Raw genomic sequence first — 18,258 nt, 5'->3', positions numbered from 1 at the left:
TAACGACAAACATTTCGCAATGAAAGTATCTAGAGACAGCAACAGTAAAAATGTATAATTAATGTGGTAGACGCTATTCACGGTCTATTACTCTTATACGTAAAAGAGAATTATAGTAAGCGTGGCTTTCTTGAACCACTATATTATGCATAGCGCATATTTCGGTACATCGGTTGTATTGGACGTGTGACGGAAGAATTAAATCGAAAGATAAAAATGCTGTCGAAACTTAAGATATATACGTAATTTCGGCTACGCGTCTGTTAATGACATTTTCGACGCGTGATATCAATTGGCCGAAGTATCAGTGCAATGAAGTTCTGTGTAGTATAGTTTAGATTTTGGACAGAAATCTGATTTCTGCAGATTTTTGAGGGAATCGTTGAACTAGGATCTGAGAATTTTCATTCAATAATTTTTGTTTTATAATTTTATATTTATGCACGAATTCTTTATTTCATAAAAAAAATCTTTTTATCGAGAATCTATAATCTATAATTATTTTATATCTATAATTATTTTATAAATTTTAGATTTCTTTCGATCAACGATTAAATCTTACGGAGACCGCTCGTTTTAGTAATTATTTCTTACATTAAAATCTACATTCTCTTCGCAAACCTAGTGTTGCATGGATTTTAAAGTCTTGAGTTTTTCGTTTTTTATAGTATTTCGAATTTACAATGCAAATAATACGTATACATAGATACAAATCTTACGATTCTTACATTTTACTTTTGTCATATTGTGTCCTCGCTCGTTTTTCAAATTATTCTTTTCAGCGGAAGTCTATTCTATTATATTGATATTCTATTATATTGAATGCATATTCGATATTTTCGTTTTGAAAAATGAATGAATTATTAATCGTTACGTTTCTCGAAATAAACACGAACCAAAAAGTGCAAAGATATCAGTAGAAATGAGATATTTGTCCTGTTACTAGCAATAGTTGTCGATTAATCACAATAATCGACGATGTCTGATTACATAATATACATGTATGTATACTTCGCGATATCCCGATCTTAATCGCGACGTAAAAAGAACGTAATTGAAAATAACTAAGACACAAGATATTAATTTCATCCAAAATAATTTCTCCTCTGACTCACTTGTGCCTTGCCTTTGATCATCCTTCGCTGTTCTGTATATCCAGGTATAATCCCTCTTTTCTAAATAATCGTCTTCGATGTTCGATGTCCTTTCTACGAATAAGACAAGTATCAAGTAGGTCGATATATTAAGAAAGCGTTACTTATTCCGTTTGCCGTAATGGTACTAGCTCGTAATCGATAAATGTACACCGAATAATCTTACGATTTTAACTTTTAAGACCTCCAAATTGCAAGGCATTCGGATTACGGACGCTGGCAAACCCTGCTCTTGAAAATATATTGACAACATTTAAACGATGTAAGATAAATGCATTTTGAACTTTACAATATCTCGATGTATTATAGTTCTCGTTCTGTAACCCAGAAACAAAACGATCAATGAATTTGTCTAATTTTGATAAGATCTTTTTTTGTAAAATTTAATTTCAATAATCAAATTAACGAGAGATTTCGGAGCAGATTGACACTCATCGGATCCGATGCTTTACACAATTATTATAAAAAAACGCTGCTCGATTAAAGTAGCGTTTATTACAGTCTATTTGCTAATTAATATATGAGGAATCATATACGGAAAGATGCTGTGGTAGATGATGTTCGTCATACAGGAAATAGGCAGGTATTTTGTTTTGAGATGATTAAAATAATATTTCGATATCGATATATCATACAGTAAATATATTTTAATTGAAACTTATCTGTGCCAGGCTAGCTCTACATATAAAGAAATTATTTTTTGAACTTGATTTTTTATGCAGCGATTTTATGAATTATGCGAATGTGTCACAAAGAGGTCACGCGTGGAATATAATCTGCACATCATACGAATGAGTATAAAGGAATTTCGAATAGAAAATATTTCATGATACAATGGTAGTTTGGACTTCTTTCATCTCGATAGATTTCGCTCTCGTTTGGAGGAAGCGTGTCTACTTTTGCTCTTGGGTCAAACGCGCAATTTGGATCGATTTTCGGTTCTTTCTTTTTGAAGTAAGCAATTATAGAGGAGAATTAATTAATTATCGCGATTAATGATTGCAATGCTTCATATAACGGAACAGAGTAAAAAACCGTTTTGCTTGCATGTTTATATTTTTTTTGTCCTTTCGCGGTCACGAAGCTAGTCGTACTTTCCCAAAAGCGAACATCGGATATCAAATACAGTCGATGAGAAGCAATTTCAAGATTATTTATAAACCTGGATGTATTTTTTAGAGAACAGAATTAGAGACACACACACACACACATTGTTACTTGCTATACGAATATCGGTACCATTAATGCCCACTTATATCCGTACGATAAATGATCCATAAGTTATAATAACGATATTCTATAAATGGCTGTACTATTGTAAAATCAAAGATATATATATATATATATATATATATATATATATATATACATATATATATATATATATATAGCGTACAATAAAGTTTAGTGTTGTAGTAGAAGATGGTGTCAAAGTTGGCGAGATATTTCTTTCCTCCTTTTATGTTTGAAACAGGAAGTGTTTATCGAAAAAGCAACATATTATATAGAAGATATTAGTAATAAATATAATTTCGCATGTTTTTTAAAATAAAATAGTATTTTATTTATTCGTTTCACAAAATCAATTAAACTAATGGACGATAGACAATAGAATATTAAAATGTTAGTTAATGCACAATTATAAAATTATAATTATCATCTCTCTTAATTATAATTAATTATAATTATAATTAACATATCTCTTAGTTAATTAGCTATATACTCTATATAATCACTAAATAAAAAACATGTTGATTAATCTTGTCAATTTTGTTATCGTAAATATTTAATTATCTAAAATATTATTTTATAATATTTTACTCTTCAAGCAGTCGATTATGATTTTTGCACGTGTGCTACTAATAGGTAATATGGCAATGTAACATATTCCTTTTGGTCCTCTTTCGATTTTTTAAGTGGAACGCTCTGATTCAAAGAAATTATTTCCTTTATAAATTGTTCGAAAAATATTTTTTTTAAATTTTCATCGGGAAACCTCTTCATAAAAGGATTTACGGCGCATGCGGAATCTACAAATATAGCATGAACAAATTTAAGGAAACTAGACAAAGAAATGACCGTTGGAATCGAGCGAATGCATAATAATTAATTAATGATTGTCTAATTTATCCTTATGTAATCTTCGCGAAAAATAGAAAATTTTCTCATTTAAGGCTACTTGTGTAATATCTTACCTGTGAGACTCTTTTTTGTATAGTGAAAGCTCTTTTTCCTGTTGCTGCAATGTAGAATTTTGAAACCAGTATTTTCCAACATTTTTTGTGCATTCGCTTCTATATCTTTGTAACGCTTTCTTTGAAAGTAAGGCAAATAACGACGCACATCCTTGAATACAAAATTAAAAATTAATTTGAGCGTTTTTTATATGCACTCATTACATGTGTATTATATCATTTTAATCATGTTACCTGGAGATAAGGCTTGAATCGCGGATCTTCTTTTAACCGTAAGTACGCTTCAAATCCTATGTGATATGACAAGAACACGATTAGCGCTGTTCCTTGTGGTCGTAAAAGCTTGTAAATATTTTCGAAGGCGTATCTTATGTCTTTACACCAATGCAAGCAGTAGAAGGAAACTGTATTTTCATAGGACTCAATTTCATCACTTGGTAGGTCCGATTCGATATCCATAATGATGTAGGATAAACGCTTGTCGGCGTAATTTTTACGTGCATAATTAATCATTTCTTGCGATATGTCCGCACCTAATAAAACTTTTTGTTGTAAAACGCCGCGCATTGCATCAATTTTTCATTCACACCTACCTATCGTCTCTGTCTCTTCTGACAAAAAAGGTAATAATATGTCTTTTGTGATTTGCCCTGGACCGCATCCGATATCAATACATTTGCCCCGCATGTTTGACAGTTCACAACCGAATTCGACTATAATTTCGATGGTGTCGCGACGTTGCATATTGCTGTTAGCAAGGTAGAATTCAGGCGACTCCATGATGCACCGCTGATGTAATATGATGTGATCAAACACACATATAATCGTGCATTTTTATGATTCGAGTTTTATGATTATATTAATGATTGCGCGCGCGCGGTATGGGAGACATTGATACTTATAATTTCAGAAACGATTAATCGATTAAAATAAAAAATAATATAGACGCGTACATGATTTTAATAAATTAATGAATTAATAGATTATTTGAAACATAGCAGCCTTATAATCACTTGTTGAAATAAATGACAAAAGAAAAAGTGATTTATGAGAAAAAAAATAATACGTGATTCTTTTCCGGCTAATATGATTCACGATTTTTATTTCAATGTCTTCATGTTCACAAGATAGAGAATAATGGAAAATCGATCGAAGAATAATGCAAATGCGTTCAGTCTTACAATAGAAACAGCCGTTAGAAGGTCCTTTTCAGAGGTATCAAGGTGACAATACGCAGCTCACAATACTGGTTCCACTTCTTTACTGTTGACTTTTTAAGGTTCTCTTTGGTATTTATATCCGACGACTCGTATAAACAACGCTTGCTCTTCTTCCGTTCTCCTATTTTATTTTCATCTCCCTACCAACTTGTCCTATTCTTTGTCGCCTACTCTAACTGCTTATTCCAACATTTGAATTTTTTTCTTGGACTCTATCCCACTACTAGTATATCTAATTATTATAGTCGGAAGTTCAACGACTTGTGTGCATCCGGTCGTTTAGTTGCACTTATTTATCACACTACGATATATCAATCGAAGAGTTGCACCGAAAATATCTATTGAGTTATATACAAGCCGCCTTGATAACAAGACTATTTACTAAGATTAGAGGAATGCGTTATACATATGGCAGCACTTAGGCAGGACTTAGGGTCATGTATTTTAAGGGATATGGCTTTTGAAATGGAAAAAAAGATCTACTAGCTATTTTATCATATTTATAGCAACTTCAACGCTATTTTTGATTCCATAAAAATTCAACTTTTTCCAACAATTTATTAATTATTAATTATCACGTATCACTTCTGCATCCAAGCTCTAATTGGAAGCTCTAATCTCTACGCTTTTATTATGATTAATATTATTTTTAAGGTTCCTGAGTATTCGCCACAAAACTCTGAGTTGACGATAGCGACATAAAAATAAAAACCACGCGTTAAAAATAAGATTTACCATATAAGTGAAATATGTTAATAATTGATAAAACAGTCAAACTGGTCAATCAGTGAAACTAAATATTGTTAAACATTAAGCGTGAAACGCACACAAAGAAAAAGCACATATGTATAAGATTAAAATTTATTTATTTATTTATTAGACCAGTTTAGACAAATAAGGACAGCCACACACAAATAGATTGTTTAATATTCTTGCTCTTTTGAGATATTTACCTGGAGCGATTGAAATAAAATACATATGTATATGTATGTATATATATACAGGGTGTTCTTAAATTTGCGATAAATATTTTAATTATAACAAATAAAAAATAACAAATTCTTTGTAACATTTTTGTAACATTCTTTGTAACAAGGACGAAAATTCTAATACGAAAATGTCGAGGCTATAATAGTTTTCAAATGGGGAAAGTTTTTAAAGATCACGAATGACTTAACATGTCAGCTGTGTCTCATATGTCGACCAACTTTAGTGGAGGCAACTAAATATAACACAACTGATACATATCAATATCGATATATTAAATTATTAAATAAAAACATTTTAAACTATTGTTATAATTCATTATGGATAAATAGAAATAGATTTTTAATGAAATTCTTTTAGTGAATTTCTTTTTAAAGCAAATTATTTATATTAGAATTTATTTTATTGAAAAGAAATTATTATTTTGTTTTAAAAAGTACATATTTAAATTAAAATCATCTAATACAATTCAACGCACATTAATTGATTTATTTGACACTCACTTTTAATCCTTCTTCAACGTAAAAACAAATAAATTAAAATTATAATATAAATATAAAAAAACATGATCAAAATATTTTAGACACAACTTCAATATTTATCATATCGTTTTCAATTATCATTTAACTTATGAATTAATGATTAACTTATGAAGAATTTATGAGCAAAATTTGCATGAAATATGCATTATTCTAATCACTTTACAATATAAGTCTAAAATTTTACAGTCTGAATATCTCACATTAACTTTTATATACTTATATATTTATATGTTTATCAATTTAAAAAAAATAGTCAATAAACATGAAATAAACAGATGGAAAGTTTTAAATTGAACACCCTGTATATATACATATACGCGTATCGATCTAATATTAATTTTTTTATGTCGTGATATTAATTTTTACTGCACAGCTGATTTTATTTTGTCGTTTCTTATACACATGTTTATTATCTACATTATACATTATAGTGATTAATTAATATTAACAAATTATAAATAATATACAGAAAACATTTAATTCTTTTTTTAAATAAAAATTTAAATAATTGTTTAATAATTACATTTTTACACAGAATTATAAAATCTGTTTTCACTTATTTGAAAAATAAGATACATTTTTTTAAATCAAAGAAGTATTTGTAGAAATTAATCTATTATTATTATAAAATAAAATAAAGTCAGCTGTGCATTAAAAGTCAATATCACTTGACATGAAAAAATCAATAACATATAATCATATATCAGAAATTTCCATGCAGCGTCTCATGCTGCAAAATAACAAACTATAAGACGTCAAAAGTGACGTTTTGACAGCCTAAATGATACGCTGAGAATTCTTGCATGCCATTTCATTATTATTCACTTTATATTAGTCCTGTGACGTGTAACATGTTTATGAAACCCGTAAAATGTTCCGAAAACTAAATTTAGCAAGAAATATATTGTGTAAAAAAGCATTTTCCACTCTTTTCAATAGTTGTCAAATCATGTGTTTTCTCGCTTATTTTGATATTCATTTTAAGGCTATTTATTAACTGTCAAGGGAAAAACTTAGTTTTCGGAATATTTTACAAGTGTGTTAAAGCGATCTGTAGTGTTATTTTTTCAAAATATTTTTTTATTTAAAAATGGCACGCAAGAATTCTCAACGTGTTATTTCTCGCTTCCGACGTCACGATTTCAATATGGCTGCGGTGACTATTCAGGAGCCTTAAAATACTTTTGTTTTTGTCCATTATTGTTTAAGATAATTTTTTATTGCCACACTGAAAAAAAAAGGGATTCTTCTTAATACTTTTGTTCTTGTTCATTATTGCTTAAAATAATTATTAATACATTAAAATATTAAAAAAATTTCTCCCGTATAAATAATCTTTCTCTTTTTTTATCTTTCGTTCATTTGATATTTTTCATCGTCATTTGTGCTTTTAACAAAATCAAAAGTGTGGCGCAAGTTTATATTCAATACAAAGTACTAGGAAAATGCGTAAAAGGAATTTTATCGTAACATTATTCGAACAAAAGGGTTTATCGTTAATAATCCGTAATTCGATCGAATGCGAGACCCCTGGATCCTTGCCAGAACGTTTTGGAGAGCCCTTGAATTAGTCTTATCTTACGGTCGCATGTATTTGCCTTTTGGACAGCGCCGTATTTGCATATGCGCGGGCACACTCCATACACGCTCGTTAATAATATACAAGGTGTTTTCCTGATCAAACACTCGTATTTCTTGGCGGGGGATCCTTCGTTTTTTATCTTGTTGAATGGCCCTTAAATCTTGTCTGAAATGCGCTTACTCGCATACCAACGGCTTTTATTCGATCGCATACCAGAATCCTTCGACATGCTTATATCTATCTCATCGCATAGAAATCTCGATTTAATTCTGATTCGATTAGTCGATGATCATCTGCGCGATTTATCTTTAAAAGATTATATATAACGATAATTTCTCTGTCGATTAAATTCATTTTTTCCTATACATGTCTTATAAATGCGCGATTTTTTATGGCATGTGCTTGACGAATTTTCTCGAGCGATTGACGGCAATAAAACGTTCGAGTCTCGTTACATTGTAAATTCCGCTACCTTCAGCTACCGTAAATCAGTTTGGCGACGCGCCTGTATAGAAAATATTTATGAAACTCGGCGGGTTGACCCGCTCCCTCCTCCGACGTCGTTGTCTCTCTTTTCTCTCGCACCGTTTATCTCCATTTTCTCTGCGCTCTGCGCGAGGTAATGCAATATGCACTCGCGTCTCTTTCAAAGGAGATAACAAAAGGTCGTAACGCTCGCGTTCACGCACCACCACCATCATCCGGAGTTTATAGAAGCTCGGAAGCGTCGCGCAAGAAGGCAGAGAGGGAGATGTAAAGATGCATCGCCGAGGCCAGCCGGAAATGGCAGTCCGTTGCCATTTTCATCATCCTCGATCAGATTATTTTCCACCCACACATCGAAATCCTTGTTGTAAATTTTTAACGACGACCCAGTTGACGGTCCTTGTCTTTTTATAATAGAGCGAAATGACGCGTCGCATTTTTCTTACCGCGAGTCTTGTCTTTGAATCGTTATATAAAGTATAGAATAGAATTGTTATAAAAAAAAAATGGGATAGAGAATACGCGAGGAGACGCGATTTTATTACACATCCGCGAGAAACTTTACGAGACGTCGAGCGTTTCGTTATATTTCGTCGAAATCTTTATCTCGCGAGATTTTACGGTGATGGCATACATAAGAGTTCTCCGGAAATAGGAAGATGCTACGGATTTATTGGGCAGGTGTGAGTCTCGTGCGCGTTGTAGGTAGTCGTGGGGCTGGTGGAGGATTTACGTAGCTCCGGTCTCCTCCGCGCTCGCGCTAAAACCACAAGCATCCTCGATACTCGATCGAGCTTTTGCGAAAGGGAACACTGCGAGGACAGGGCGGAAGTGACGGCTCTTCTCGGGGGGGGGGGGGGGGGGATTGCGTGCGAGGACGTGGCCGAGGAAAAATTGCCCGGGTTAGCGATGGAAACAGCAGTCTGCGAGCCGTTGAATTTTTCCGGGATTAATGCCTCGGCCTTAATTACCATGTTCGCGGCTTACGTCGTACTTTCCGATACGTCCATCTGTATTTTTACCTGTATTCGTCACAGCCGAAAGATTTAGCACGTCGAGCGCGAAAGAAAGATGGATGATGATGAAAACCATCTCGCGGGTATTGAAAGTTACCGCGGCTTCTTCACGAGTTTGTACAATTATAGGCACTAGTAATAATGGACGAAAGGACTAAAGGACCGGGGATCCTTCGACATCTCGATCCGATACTGCCGGATGTGGTCCGAGGAAGGGCATACTCCTCCTTCTTGCCCTCCGTCAGCCCTTTCCTTTTCCACCTCTCTAGCCTCTAGTCTCTTTGCCTAAATCCTTTGGCCGGATCCGCGTGTATCGAGTGGGTGGGGTGCGACCGAGAACGAAGGGCTTTGATAAATGACTGACGCGGAAAAAAATCCGCGTCGATACGTCTTGCTCAAGGAGATGCGCGTGAGAGAGAAAAAGAGAGAAAAAGGCAGAGGGAGAAAGAGAGAGAAAGGGACAGATGGAGGGCGAGAAAAAGCCGTTGGTTCGTTCCCGCGGTCCACCGGAGATGCAGCTATCCTATATCCCGCGTGCATCTGCATTCCCTTCGCACGCTCGTTTATTAAAACCAGTCGAACAACGCTGCGTTCGCAGATCGATCCGCATATAAATGTTGCCGCGAGAGTATCGGGAGATTTTACGCTTCCGAAAATTCATTAATCTCCCGTCGCGCGCGCGGTGTCGAGTTTAATCGTGGCAATTTAAGTTTCTCCGTGCGTACCGTGAATACAAACGACGCGGATATTTTCGTCGAGAGGGAAAGAGTCGCGATTTTCAACAAATCGCATGACTCGCGGACCTTGATATTTAATACACGTATATAATTCTTCAAGATAAATTTAAATTGCAGAAATGCAATATTTTTAATTTTGCTCTGTAGATTTTTTTTTAGACTTTTTTCAGTCGTGACGTATGGTTTAGAGAAATCTCGATACACTCTGTATATATGGATATTCTGGAACGATGGTCCTTTCGCGGATGCGTGCTTTATCGGAAAACACTGAGTGAGATATATGGAGAGATTATGCGAGATGGCGTTTCGGAGTCGAACAGGCCGCTATTCTCCGCTCCGTCAATTATGCTAATTTCGATTGCCGCGAGATTAATGGAAGAAGGCGGCGTCTCCGCTCCGAACGCTCTGCGTTCTCTTTCCCTTCTCTCTCTCGCTCTCCCTCTTTCTCTTTCTCTCGTGAACGCCCGGTCGGTGGGAGCATGACGTTCTTTCCGCACTCGGCCGACCGTGCATAATGCACTCGACTTGCAATTATTGCAGATCCATCCTCGGTCGGTTTCAATCCCGCAACAACGTCTCTCGCCCTCGGGAAAACGCAGTCAAACGAGATCGCGATAAATTTATCTAACCGTGATATATACAAATTGCGATTTTAATGGAATACATTATTTTTCCAGAAAATTTTTTTGCATAAATCAAATAAAATTATAAAAATGCAGAAAAAATTGATATGCATTTCCAAGAATATGGACCGTTGAGTTTCCTCCTCGGAGGAGCTAGGAAGGTTTTTGTTAAGCGTGCACGCGTGTGCGTTTTCGCGAGAGATATCGAGTGACGGAGACGACGGCTGGGATTCTCTCTCCTGGCGGAATGTATCGGAAACTGGAAGACTCGCATGAGTGTTTTCATACGAGGGGAGGGCGAGACGGAAGGCGCAGATACTCGGAAGAGCGGAGTGGTAGAGATAGGTAGAGAGAGAAGAGAAGAGAAGAGAAGAGAAGAGGCAGAGGCTTGCCGGCGACACAGGCACATCAATAATACATGTCGTCTGCCGCTTGCTTCACCTCTTGCCCCCTTTCGTTGTCTTCCATGATCTCCAAAGCTTATAACTGGCTCTGACGCAAGTAACCTCTCTTACCCTCTCGCTCTCTCTCTCTCCGTCTCTTATGATGACCGATCTTTTTTACTGTTTTTCACCTTTATGACTGATTTTGAATGCGTCAAACGAATCGATGAGGCTGCAGATAAGATTCAGCTGAATTAATTCTATTATAGGATATGTAGTCTTTGAGAAGCCTAAAGGCGCATTCAATATTTAATATACGTGTGGAATAAAATTTGACTACGTTTGCAGTATCCACGGTTACAACATTTTTTTTATACATTCTTTATAATTAGGAATTATTTTTGTTTTTAATAGTAATCTAACAAATGCGATCGAAAGCTCATTTCAGATTCCGCTCAGCGATATTCCGGAAACGCGAAATGCTTTTGCGAGGCGAACGCGATGACAGAGCGAAGGGGATTTATCTCCTTGCTTCTAGGTTTTCGCGGATCCCCAACGCCCATCTTTTCTTTCTCTCTTTCCATTTTTATTAAAATGCCAACGGGGGGAAGAGAGAGAAAGAGACTGAACGAGAGAGAGGGAGAGAGAAAGAAAGACCCCCGCAAAATATGAAAATCCATACAGTCGCGCGGAGAAAATATCCGTCATTTAAAATGGATGGATTTAGGTGGATATAAAAGTGGAGGGGTGGAAGAAGAAACCGGTGGCAGCGCGCGCGAGGGTGGCACCTACTTCGGTCCGGGAGGGAGGGGGGTGGCCCGAGGGTGAACGAGGGGGTGAAGGCGGGGGCAACTACTGAAAGTCGACGAAGGTGGCGGCGGCGTTGGTGGAGATGGTGGTGGCGGCGGTGGCGGTGGTTGCCGGTGGTGTTGGAGATTTAAGGGAGACATTTTAAATGGATGGTTCCCTCGGAGAACCCGGGGCCTCTGGTATTATCCAATAGCGTAGCTCGTCTCTCGCGTTTCTCCGCAAGAATTCGCGAGAAAGCGAAAGAAGGAGCGCGAGGATGAAAAGGAGGCACCCTCTCCCCCTAGTTGCATGCTCTTTCGCGTAGGATGCCGTAGGACGTTGTATTTAACCCTTGAGATAACCCTTACATAAGGTGCCTATAAACGCATCGTTTGCCTTATGTAATTATGTAACATGAAATATTCAAAGAGAGGTTACTTGATTTAATTGATTGTCTTTAAAAAATTCAAATGTGCTATATTACATATATACAAGCAATGTTTTAATGTTTTGGAATCGATGATTTGTTTATGACAATTTTATTTTCTATTTATTTTTTGCATTTTGTGTATTCGTTGTTTATACAAGAATAATATAAATTAAGTGAAAGGTACGATTTGAAAGTTCCAATGTTCAAGAGAAAATATAAATATGAGCTTTATTTATATACGATTGCAGTAAAGATATTGACATGCTATCGAAAAGAAGGTTTGCGAGTAAAAGTAGATACTTATATCCTGGCAATTTCGCCGGATTGTATCGCGAACGAAGGTAGTGTTCCATCTCTTTAAGAAGCCTCTGTTTTCGGGATCGATAGAGAACGCAATCGCATTCAACACTTTTAGTATTTTACGTCTCGTACGAAATTAGTCTCGTGAGATCTTCAAAAAATAGAAAAATTGATCATCTCGTCCTTATACTTGGTGCTAGAATACATTTTGCGTTCGCTTGTCTAAATTATTCGACGAGCAAGAAAGCCATCTTTTCGTTTATCATTTTGATAAGGGTGATATTACACTTGTCATATGACGAGTTTATCGGATGTAGCGATTGGCTATCAAATTAAAGAATTTTTCAATTTTCTATCAAGATTCTGAGAATTCTCTATCTGATATCTAATTGAAATATCTGACAAACATTTTCTCATATGAATGTAATATAAGCCTAAGCTACAAGGAATCGACTAAAATGGATTTGCCAGGCGATTTGGAAGGCGATGCAACATTTCCGTTGTAACCTCGAGCTTTGCTTCTCTGATATAACTCGGGATTAATGGCCACCGTTCCTATGGCGGTCCTCCAGGATCATGCTCGTCCGTTAATCCCGAACTCGATAACCTCCTGGCAGGATCTCCGTCTTCGCGGAAGTTACATGATGTTTCACTGTTGATCCCTCGTATTCGCCTTTGTACAGAAAAGAGAGAAAATACATTTTATATATTGCAAAAGAAATTGATTCTTATTGTTGAGAAAATATATAATTAATCATTATTAGAAATATTTTTCCTACGAGGAGAAAATATCCTCTTGTCTTGAAAATGAGATACGGTGATTAGTCAAAGAATTACATATTAAAGACTCTGTTACATCGAAGTTTTCATTTCAGTGCCTTTACAAACATCTCTCTTTCTCTCTCAGAATAGCGACCTATCGAGATCTGCTTGGTTTTTCGCAAAAGGAGGAAAAGCACGTCGGACCGACCAATCGCGACTCAGCAGTTATTGCGACCAATCGTCGAGTTTCCAGCATTCGGATGTGACTGCGAGCAGGTGAAGGCGGTATGCGCGGGGGTGCGAATCCGGGGGTCGAATCCCGCGGCAGAGACCAGCGGAAACCGGGAGTATGAGCGCGGTCCTGCGCGATTTGCCGGGAGTTTCCCGTATTCGTTTCCACGGACCGGAAGTCGGTATCGTATTTGCGCTTTCCATTGGGTTTCCGAGTATCGTCTGGGGCCAATGGCACGACGAAATGCCGACTGTCGTTGGGGCTGTGTGCTTTTCCAGGGGGGTAGGTTACGCCCCGCACAGCGCATACGTATATAAGCGAGTTAACGCGTAGTGGTACGAACGGAGAGAGAAAGAGAAAGGGGGAGAGAGACGGATAAATCCCGACGGAAAGAGACGGCGAATTTCGCAGCGGGAGATCTCTCACCGTCTCTCCGTCTGTCTGTGTGTCCGTTCTCTTTCCTCCGGCAACGACCGTGCTCGCGTCCATGAGGGAAAGAGGGATTTCTCCCTCTCTCGATGCCGCCGAGCGAGTACGTACATACGTACATTTATACACGTACACGCAATCGTATGCACGTATATACGTGTATATGTGCACGCGCGCGGCTTCGAGCTATGTAGCTCCGTCGGAGAGAAAGAAAGAGAGAGAGAGAGAGAGAGCGAGAGGGGATTGGGAGGGAGAGAGAAAGAGAGGTAGATGGAGAAAGCACGGAGGAGGTCGAGAGACGCCTTGCTTCGATCCGAGAAAGAGACGCAGACAGAGTCGGAGAGTCCTGGGTTCGATCCCACAAGGAGGTAGACACTCGGCGGCACTTAAACCCTCCGTGTACCCTCCCTCCCGCCGTCCTCCCGATCCCGCTCGTATTCCTCCACTCCAACCCTCGTCGTCTTTCTACCGCGAACCTCCGACCGATCTCTCCCTCGCCCTCTCCTCTTCTGTAATTCGCCCTCTCTTTCTCTCGCTCCGTTTGCCTCGCATCCGGAATATCTTGCTCCTCTTTCTCCCTTTCTCCCGCCCTCCGTCGCTATTCTCTCTCTACTCTGGCGTTCTCTACGAGCCTCTCTTCCCACTCTCGCGGGGGAGGGGGAAATCCACCCTAGAAGCAGAAGCGCGAAGCTAAGGCCGCCCGAGGAGCGTCGAGGGTGGTTGGAGGATTTTTTTGTTACTACCGGCAGATGCTGTGCCTCGTGAAACGCAGCGAAGAAGGACGCGGCGGAGAGATAGAAAGAGAGAGGACAGAGCAGTGTCCGGGGATGGTCGGGGGTGGCCGCGGACGGCGAGAGGGAAGAGAGGCTCCAGTGCGGAAGGTCGGAGGAAGTGGAACGGGGAAAAAGCTCGGCACGAAGCACGATATTTCCCTCACGGAGAGCGGTCACTTTTTACCTCGCCTCTTTCGGAGAGTGCTCCGACTGGAGCGTCGGAGAAAGAAATTTCGTTTTTCTTGCGCGTAGAGGAGCTACACCCACACACATACTCGTGCACGCTATACTTTTCGTATGGCATTTTCGCAGCCACCCTGGAGAGACGTATCGTCAATCGGTTACTTTGCAAGTAACTAGACAAGGATCTAAAAACTTGAGAAGATTGTTTCTTCGGCTGTTCAATTTTGAAATCTCTTTGATCCAAATTCGATTAGGGTGAAATCTTTCTCTCTCTCTTCTTGATATAAAGTTTTTATCCTTGATGTAAAGATTTTTTAGAACCTAATATTTTAAAGTAAAACTGTATTTTTTGTATTTTTTAATTAAATCATCAATCAACTTGATTTTGATTGCGACGTATTGAAAGCCCTGGTCTTTCATTCCAACTTGGCTGGATACTGGCGCGCTGATAGTTGAGATACGCTTGCGACGCAAGCAGTCGATAGGATGTTGCGCATTGACACTCGGGTGGAGCGACGATTTAATCGAATTACGGCGGCGTTGCCGCATCACAGATAATCGTTATTAAATTATCGAAGTTATACGTGGTAGCGACGACGCGGGCGCGCGTTCTTTAATGGCGCAGCCAACGGGGCCGCCTTCTCGGTGCAATTAAAACGTCCGTTACGGTCAATCGACGCGACGGTTCGTTTATTTTTATAAGTCAAGGTTACCGTAACACCTGTGCACACGCCTCTCGCCGGATGTGCCGGCGAAAGGATCGTGAAAGAAGCGAGAACGTGCCGAGCCATTTGGCGTTGACATTTTACTCGCGCTCCCATAACCGCGGGGCGCTCGTACAACGTGTCGTTAAAAACGAGCTAATTGGTTTCATCAAAGCGCCCGTTGGCTCGCAGGGGTAAAACGGCGCCGTCGTGTCACGAGGCGAATCGAAGCCGATTCTGCTGCTCTCTTCCACCTGCTATTCTCCGCGAAAATATTTTGACAAAACGAAAATTGGCCCTGGCTATTTTTCAGTTGTGAATTTTTTTTTATTGCTCTCTTTCACCGCCAACTTTTCCACTTTCGTGTTTCTCCCCCGTCGATGTAAAGCGAGCTTTTTTCCCCTCAATCGCCAGATTCGGAAGAAATTAATAACGCGTTCGCTCTTCGCGCCATAAGGGTGTTTTAAACGAGTTTCAAAGTCGCGGCGGCGCACTTCTCTTATTTGCCCTTATTTATGGAATCTTTTTTTAAATTTCCGAGCATCGACCACCGCGACGACAACGACGACGACACGGTCGAGGCGGTTACGATATAAAGAGAGGCAGCGGGGGTGGAGGGAGGATGAGAGAGTGCGGGTTAAAACCCTTTAGTCTGGATCGCAGGCAGGACCGGTGGACAAAACCGCGCTGGTCGCGGCGCTCTGTTTCCCGGCACTTTAAAGACGGGAAATAAATTTGCCGTTGGAGCCAGAAGCTGTAGTTAAAACCGGAAGTGAGAGGACCATCCGGGCGCCCCAAGATGTCTCTCTGTTCTCGCAATTTGCATTGCAAAACACGAGTCCCCGCGGTTTATCGACCTACTTATTCGCCGCAATATTACAGCTACACGAGTATTATTTCAGCGAATCGTCGGTTCGCCTTGCAATTCTACCGCTGAAAGCAAAACTAGTACGTGAGTTGCGGTAAAATCGAATAGTTGATAAGTTTGATAACGTGTGTCAATCGGTACACGCGAATTTTCCGCGATGCCATGGCGGCGATGGTGGTGGAGGAGCACGGGGCGAGAGAGGGATACGCGGAGAAAGACGCGAAAAGAAAGCAAGAGACGACGGGAGGGAGGGCAATCCTCCTCCGAGAACGAGAGAGGCATCCTCCCTCCATTCCACCCCGGTCGGCAATGACAGATACAAATAAACGATCCGGCGATTTCGCGCAAGCGCCCCCGCGACTACGACTACGACGACCACCCTCTCCTCGATCTCGCGCTCGCTCGCGGCGGAGACCGAGGTAGGTAGATATAGGTGTAGGTAGTAGGTGGCTTTGCGGAGGCAACGGCAGAACGAGGGGCCCACCACCACCCTGGGTGGAGCCTGGCTGCTGACGTCATCAGACGTACAGACAAACGGCACAGACGTAGAAACCAATGCGCGCCACGGTGGTGGCCCAGGTGGTTGCTTTACGTCTGCGTACAAATAACACTGCCACCGTCGTACGCCCCCGCCTGGAGAACCGCCTCTCGTCTGTTTCTCTCTCTTCCGGGGTCTCCGAATCCCGCCTGGCTACCCGGCGACTGCCATTGCTCGTCGCCCCGTGAGAGGTCTAGAACTACGTAGGGGTACGTCCTTATGCCCGGGGGAACCTGCTACTCTCCGTTAGAAATCGTCGAATCGCTCAAGATGGCGACTCGCGAATAGAGGGTGGCGGCTTTTGTCGTCCTCGCGAGTTACCCCGACTACTTGGTAGGAAGGCGGAAGGTGGATTGGTAGAGGGTAGCTTTTTATTTGTCGCGCGCACAGCAATTTGCATTCGATAGCTGACAACTGAACAAATCTGGTTTGCTTGGAGAAATCTTTTGCGAGAGATCTCCCCTTTTTTATGTTTTACTAACGATAGTTGGAAATTATAGCTCGTTACTTTCCACAAAATATTATCTAGATTCTTTAATTTAATTTAAATTAGGCTAGATGATTAAAAGAAACAATTGTGAGTTGGGAGAGCCGAGGGATTAAATTCTCTTTTCGACCCTGCAGCCGAAAGAGTCTAGCTTTGACGCGACAGCGAACGTAAAAGTGAATTCTTAACTCGTTATCCCCGACCCTCCCCAACTTCGATCGTGGTTGCGAGAGTCGGGAGAAACTGGTAGCGCCCGATACGGCAGCGTGCGTACGGATGTACGGTGGAATAATGTGGTCGTTGGGAAAGTTGTATCGAGACCTAGTGTCACGACCGCAGCAGCAGCAGCAGCGACGGCAGCGGCGGCAGCGGGATGGACCTGCGAGAAGGGGAGGAGGGGGAGGGGGGAGGGGGAAAGAGCGGAGGACGGCGGGAGCCGCGGGTCGGTAGGTAACACCGTGGCGATGTTTGCGGAGAGAGAGAGAATAGAGGGAATACGGCAGATAGAGGTAGCTTGGAGTCGAGTGCCCGGGGCTGAATCGACCGGGCTACACACAGAGCACACCCCAAGCCGAGGTCCCTCTCTTACCCTCTTCCGTCGCTCCCTCTTTCTCGCGCACTCTTTGCCTTCTCTCTCCAGCCACGGCCCTCGCCGTCTCTTCCGTACCGTCGCTTCTTCTTCTTTCTCTCTCTCTCTCTTTCCCTGTTCATTTCTCGGCGAGGAGAAATACTCGCTTCCTCCTCCTCCTCCCCCGTTTTCTCTCTCGCCGCTTTCCGTTCCGTTCGCTTTCTCGATGCTACTCCGAGTGGCGTCGATCCTCTCGCGGCAACCACCGGC

At 40.3% G+C, this 18,258-nt stretch overlaps 2 protein-coding genes across 5 annotated transcripts in view; one reads left to right on the top strand and one right to left on the bottom strand.

Annotated features, from left to right (window-relative positions):
• LOC145976176 (uncharacterized) overlaps window positions 1–18,258 on the top strand; it is a 70,110-nt gene that overhangs the window by 3,883 nt on the left and 47,969 nt on the right. The window lies entirely within an intron of this gene.
• Window positions 2,750–4,686, bottom strand: Jhamt (juvenile hormone acid methyltransferase). 2 transcript variants are annotated; one of them, XM_083107162.1, is made up of 5 exons: window positions 4,531–4,686; window positions 3,943–4,138; window positions 3,584–3,882; window positions 3,350–3,500; window positions 2,754–3,184 (listed from the first exon to the last, which is right to left on the bottom strand). In XM_083107162.1, the coding sequence occupies exons 2-5, from the start codon at window positions 4,127–4,129 to the stop codon at window positions 2,991–2,993; spliced, it is 831 nt and encodes a 276-aa protein (XP_082963288.1). In that variant the 5' UTR covers window positions 4,130–4,138; window positions 4,531–4,686; the 3' UTR covers window positions 2,754–2,990. The 2 variants fall into 2 exon arrangements, with proteins under 2 accessions (XP_082963289.1, XP_082963288.1); XM_083107163.1 differs by lacking the exon at window positions 4,531–4,686 and having other exon boundaries at window positions 2,750–3,184; window positions 3,943–4,132.

Source organism: Camponotus vicinus, unplaced genomic scaffold (genome assembly GCF_025532165.1).
Source record: "Camponotus vicinus isolate PSW18456_S1 unplaced genomic scaffold, iyCamVici1.0 SCAF_8, whole genome shotgun sequence".
NCBI classification, from domain to species: domain Eukaryota; kingdom Metazoa; phylum Arthropoda; class Insecta; order Hymenoptera; family Formicidae; genus Camponotus; species Camponotus vicinus.
The sequence above is the reverse complement of the archived record's forward strand: the minus strand, read 5'-3'. Positions and strand labels throughout refer to the sequence as shown.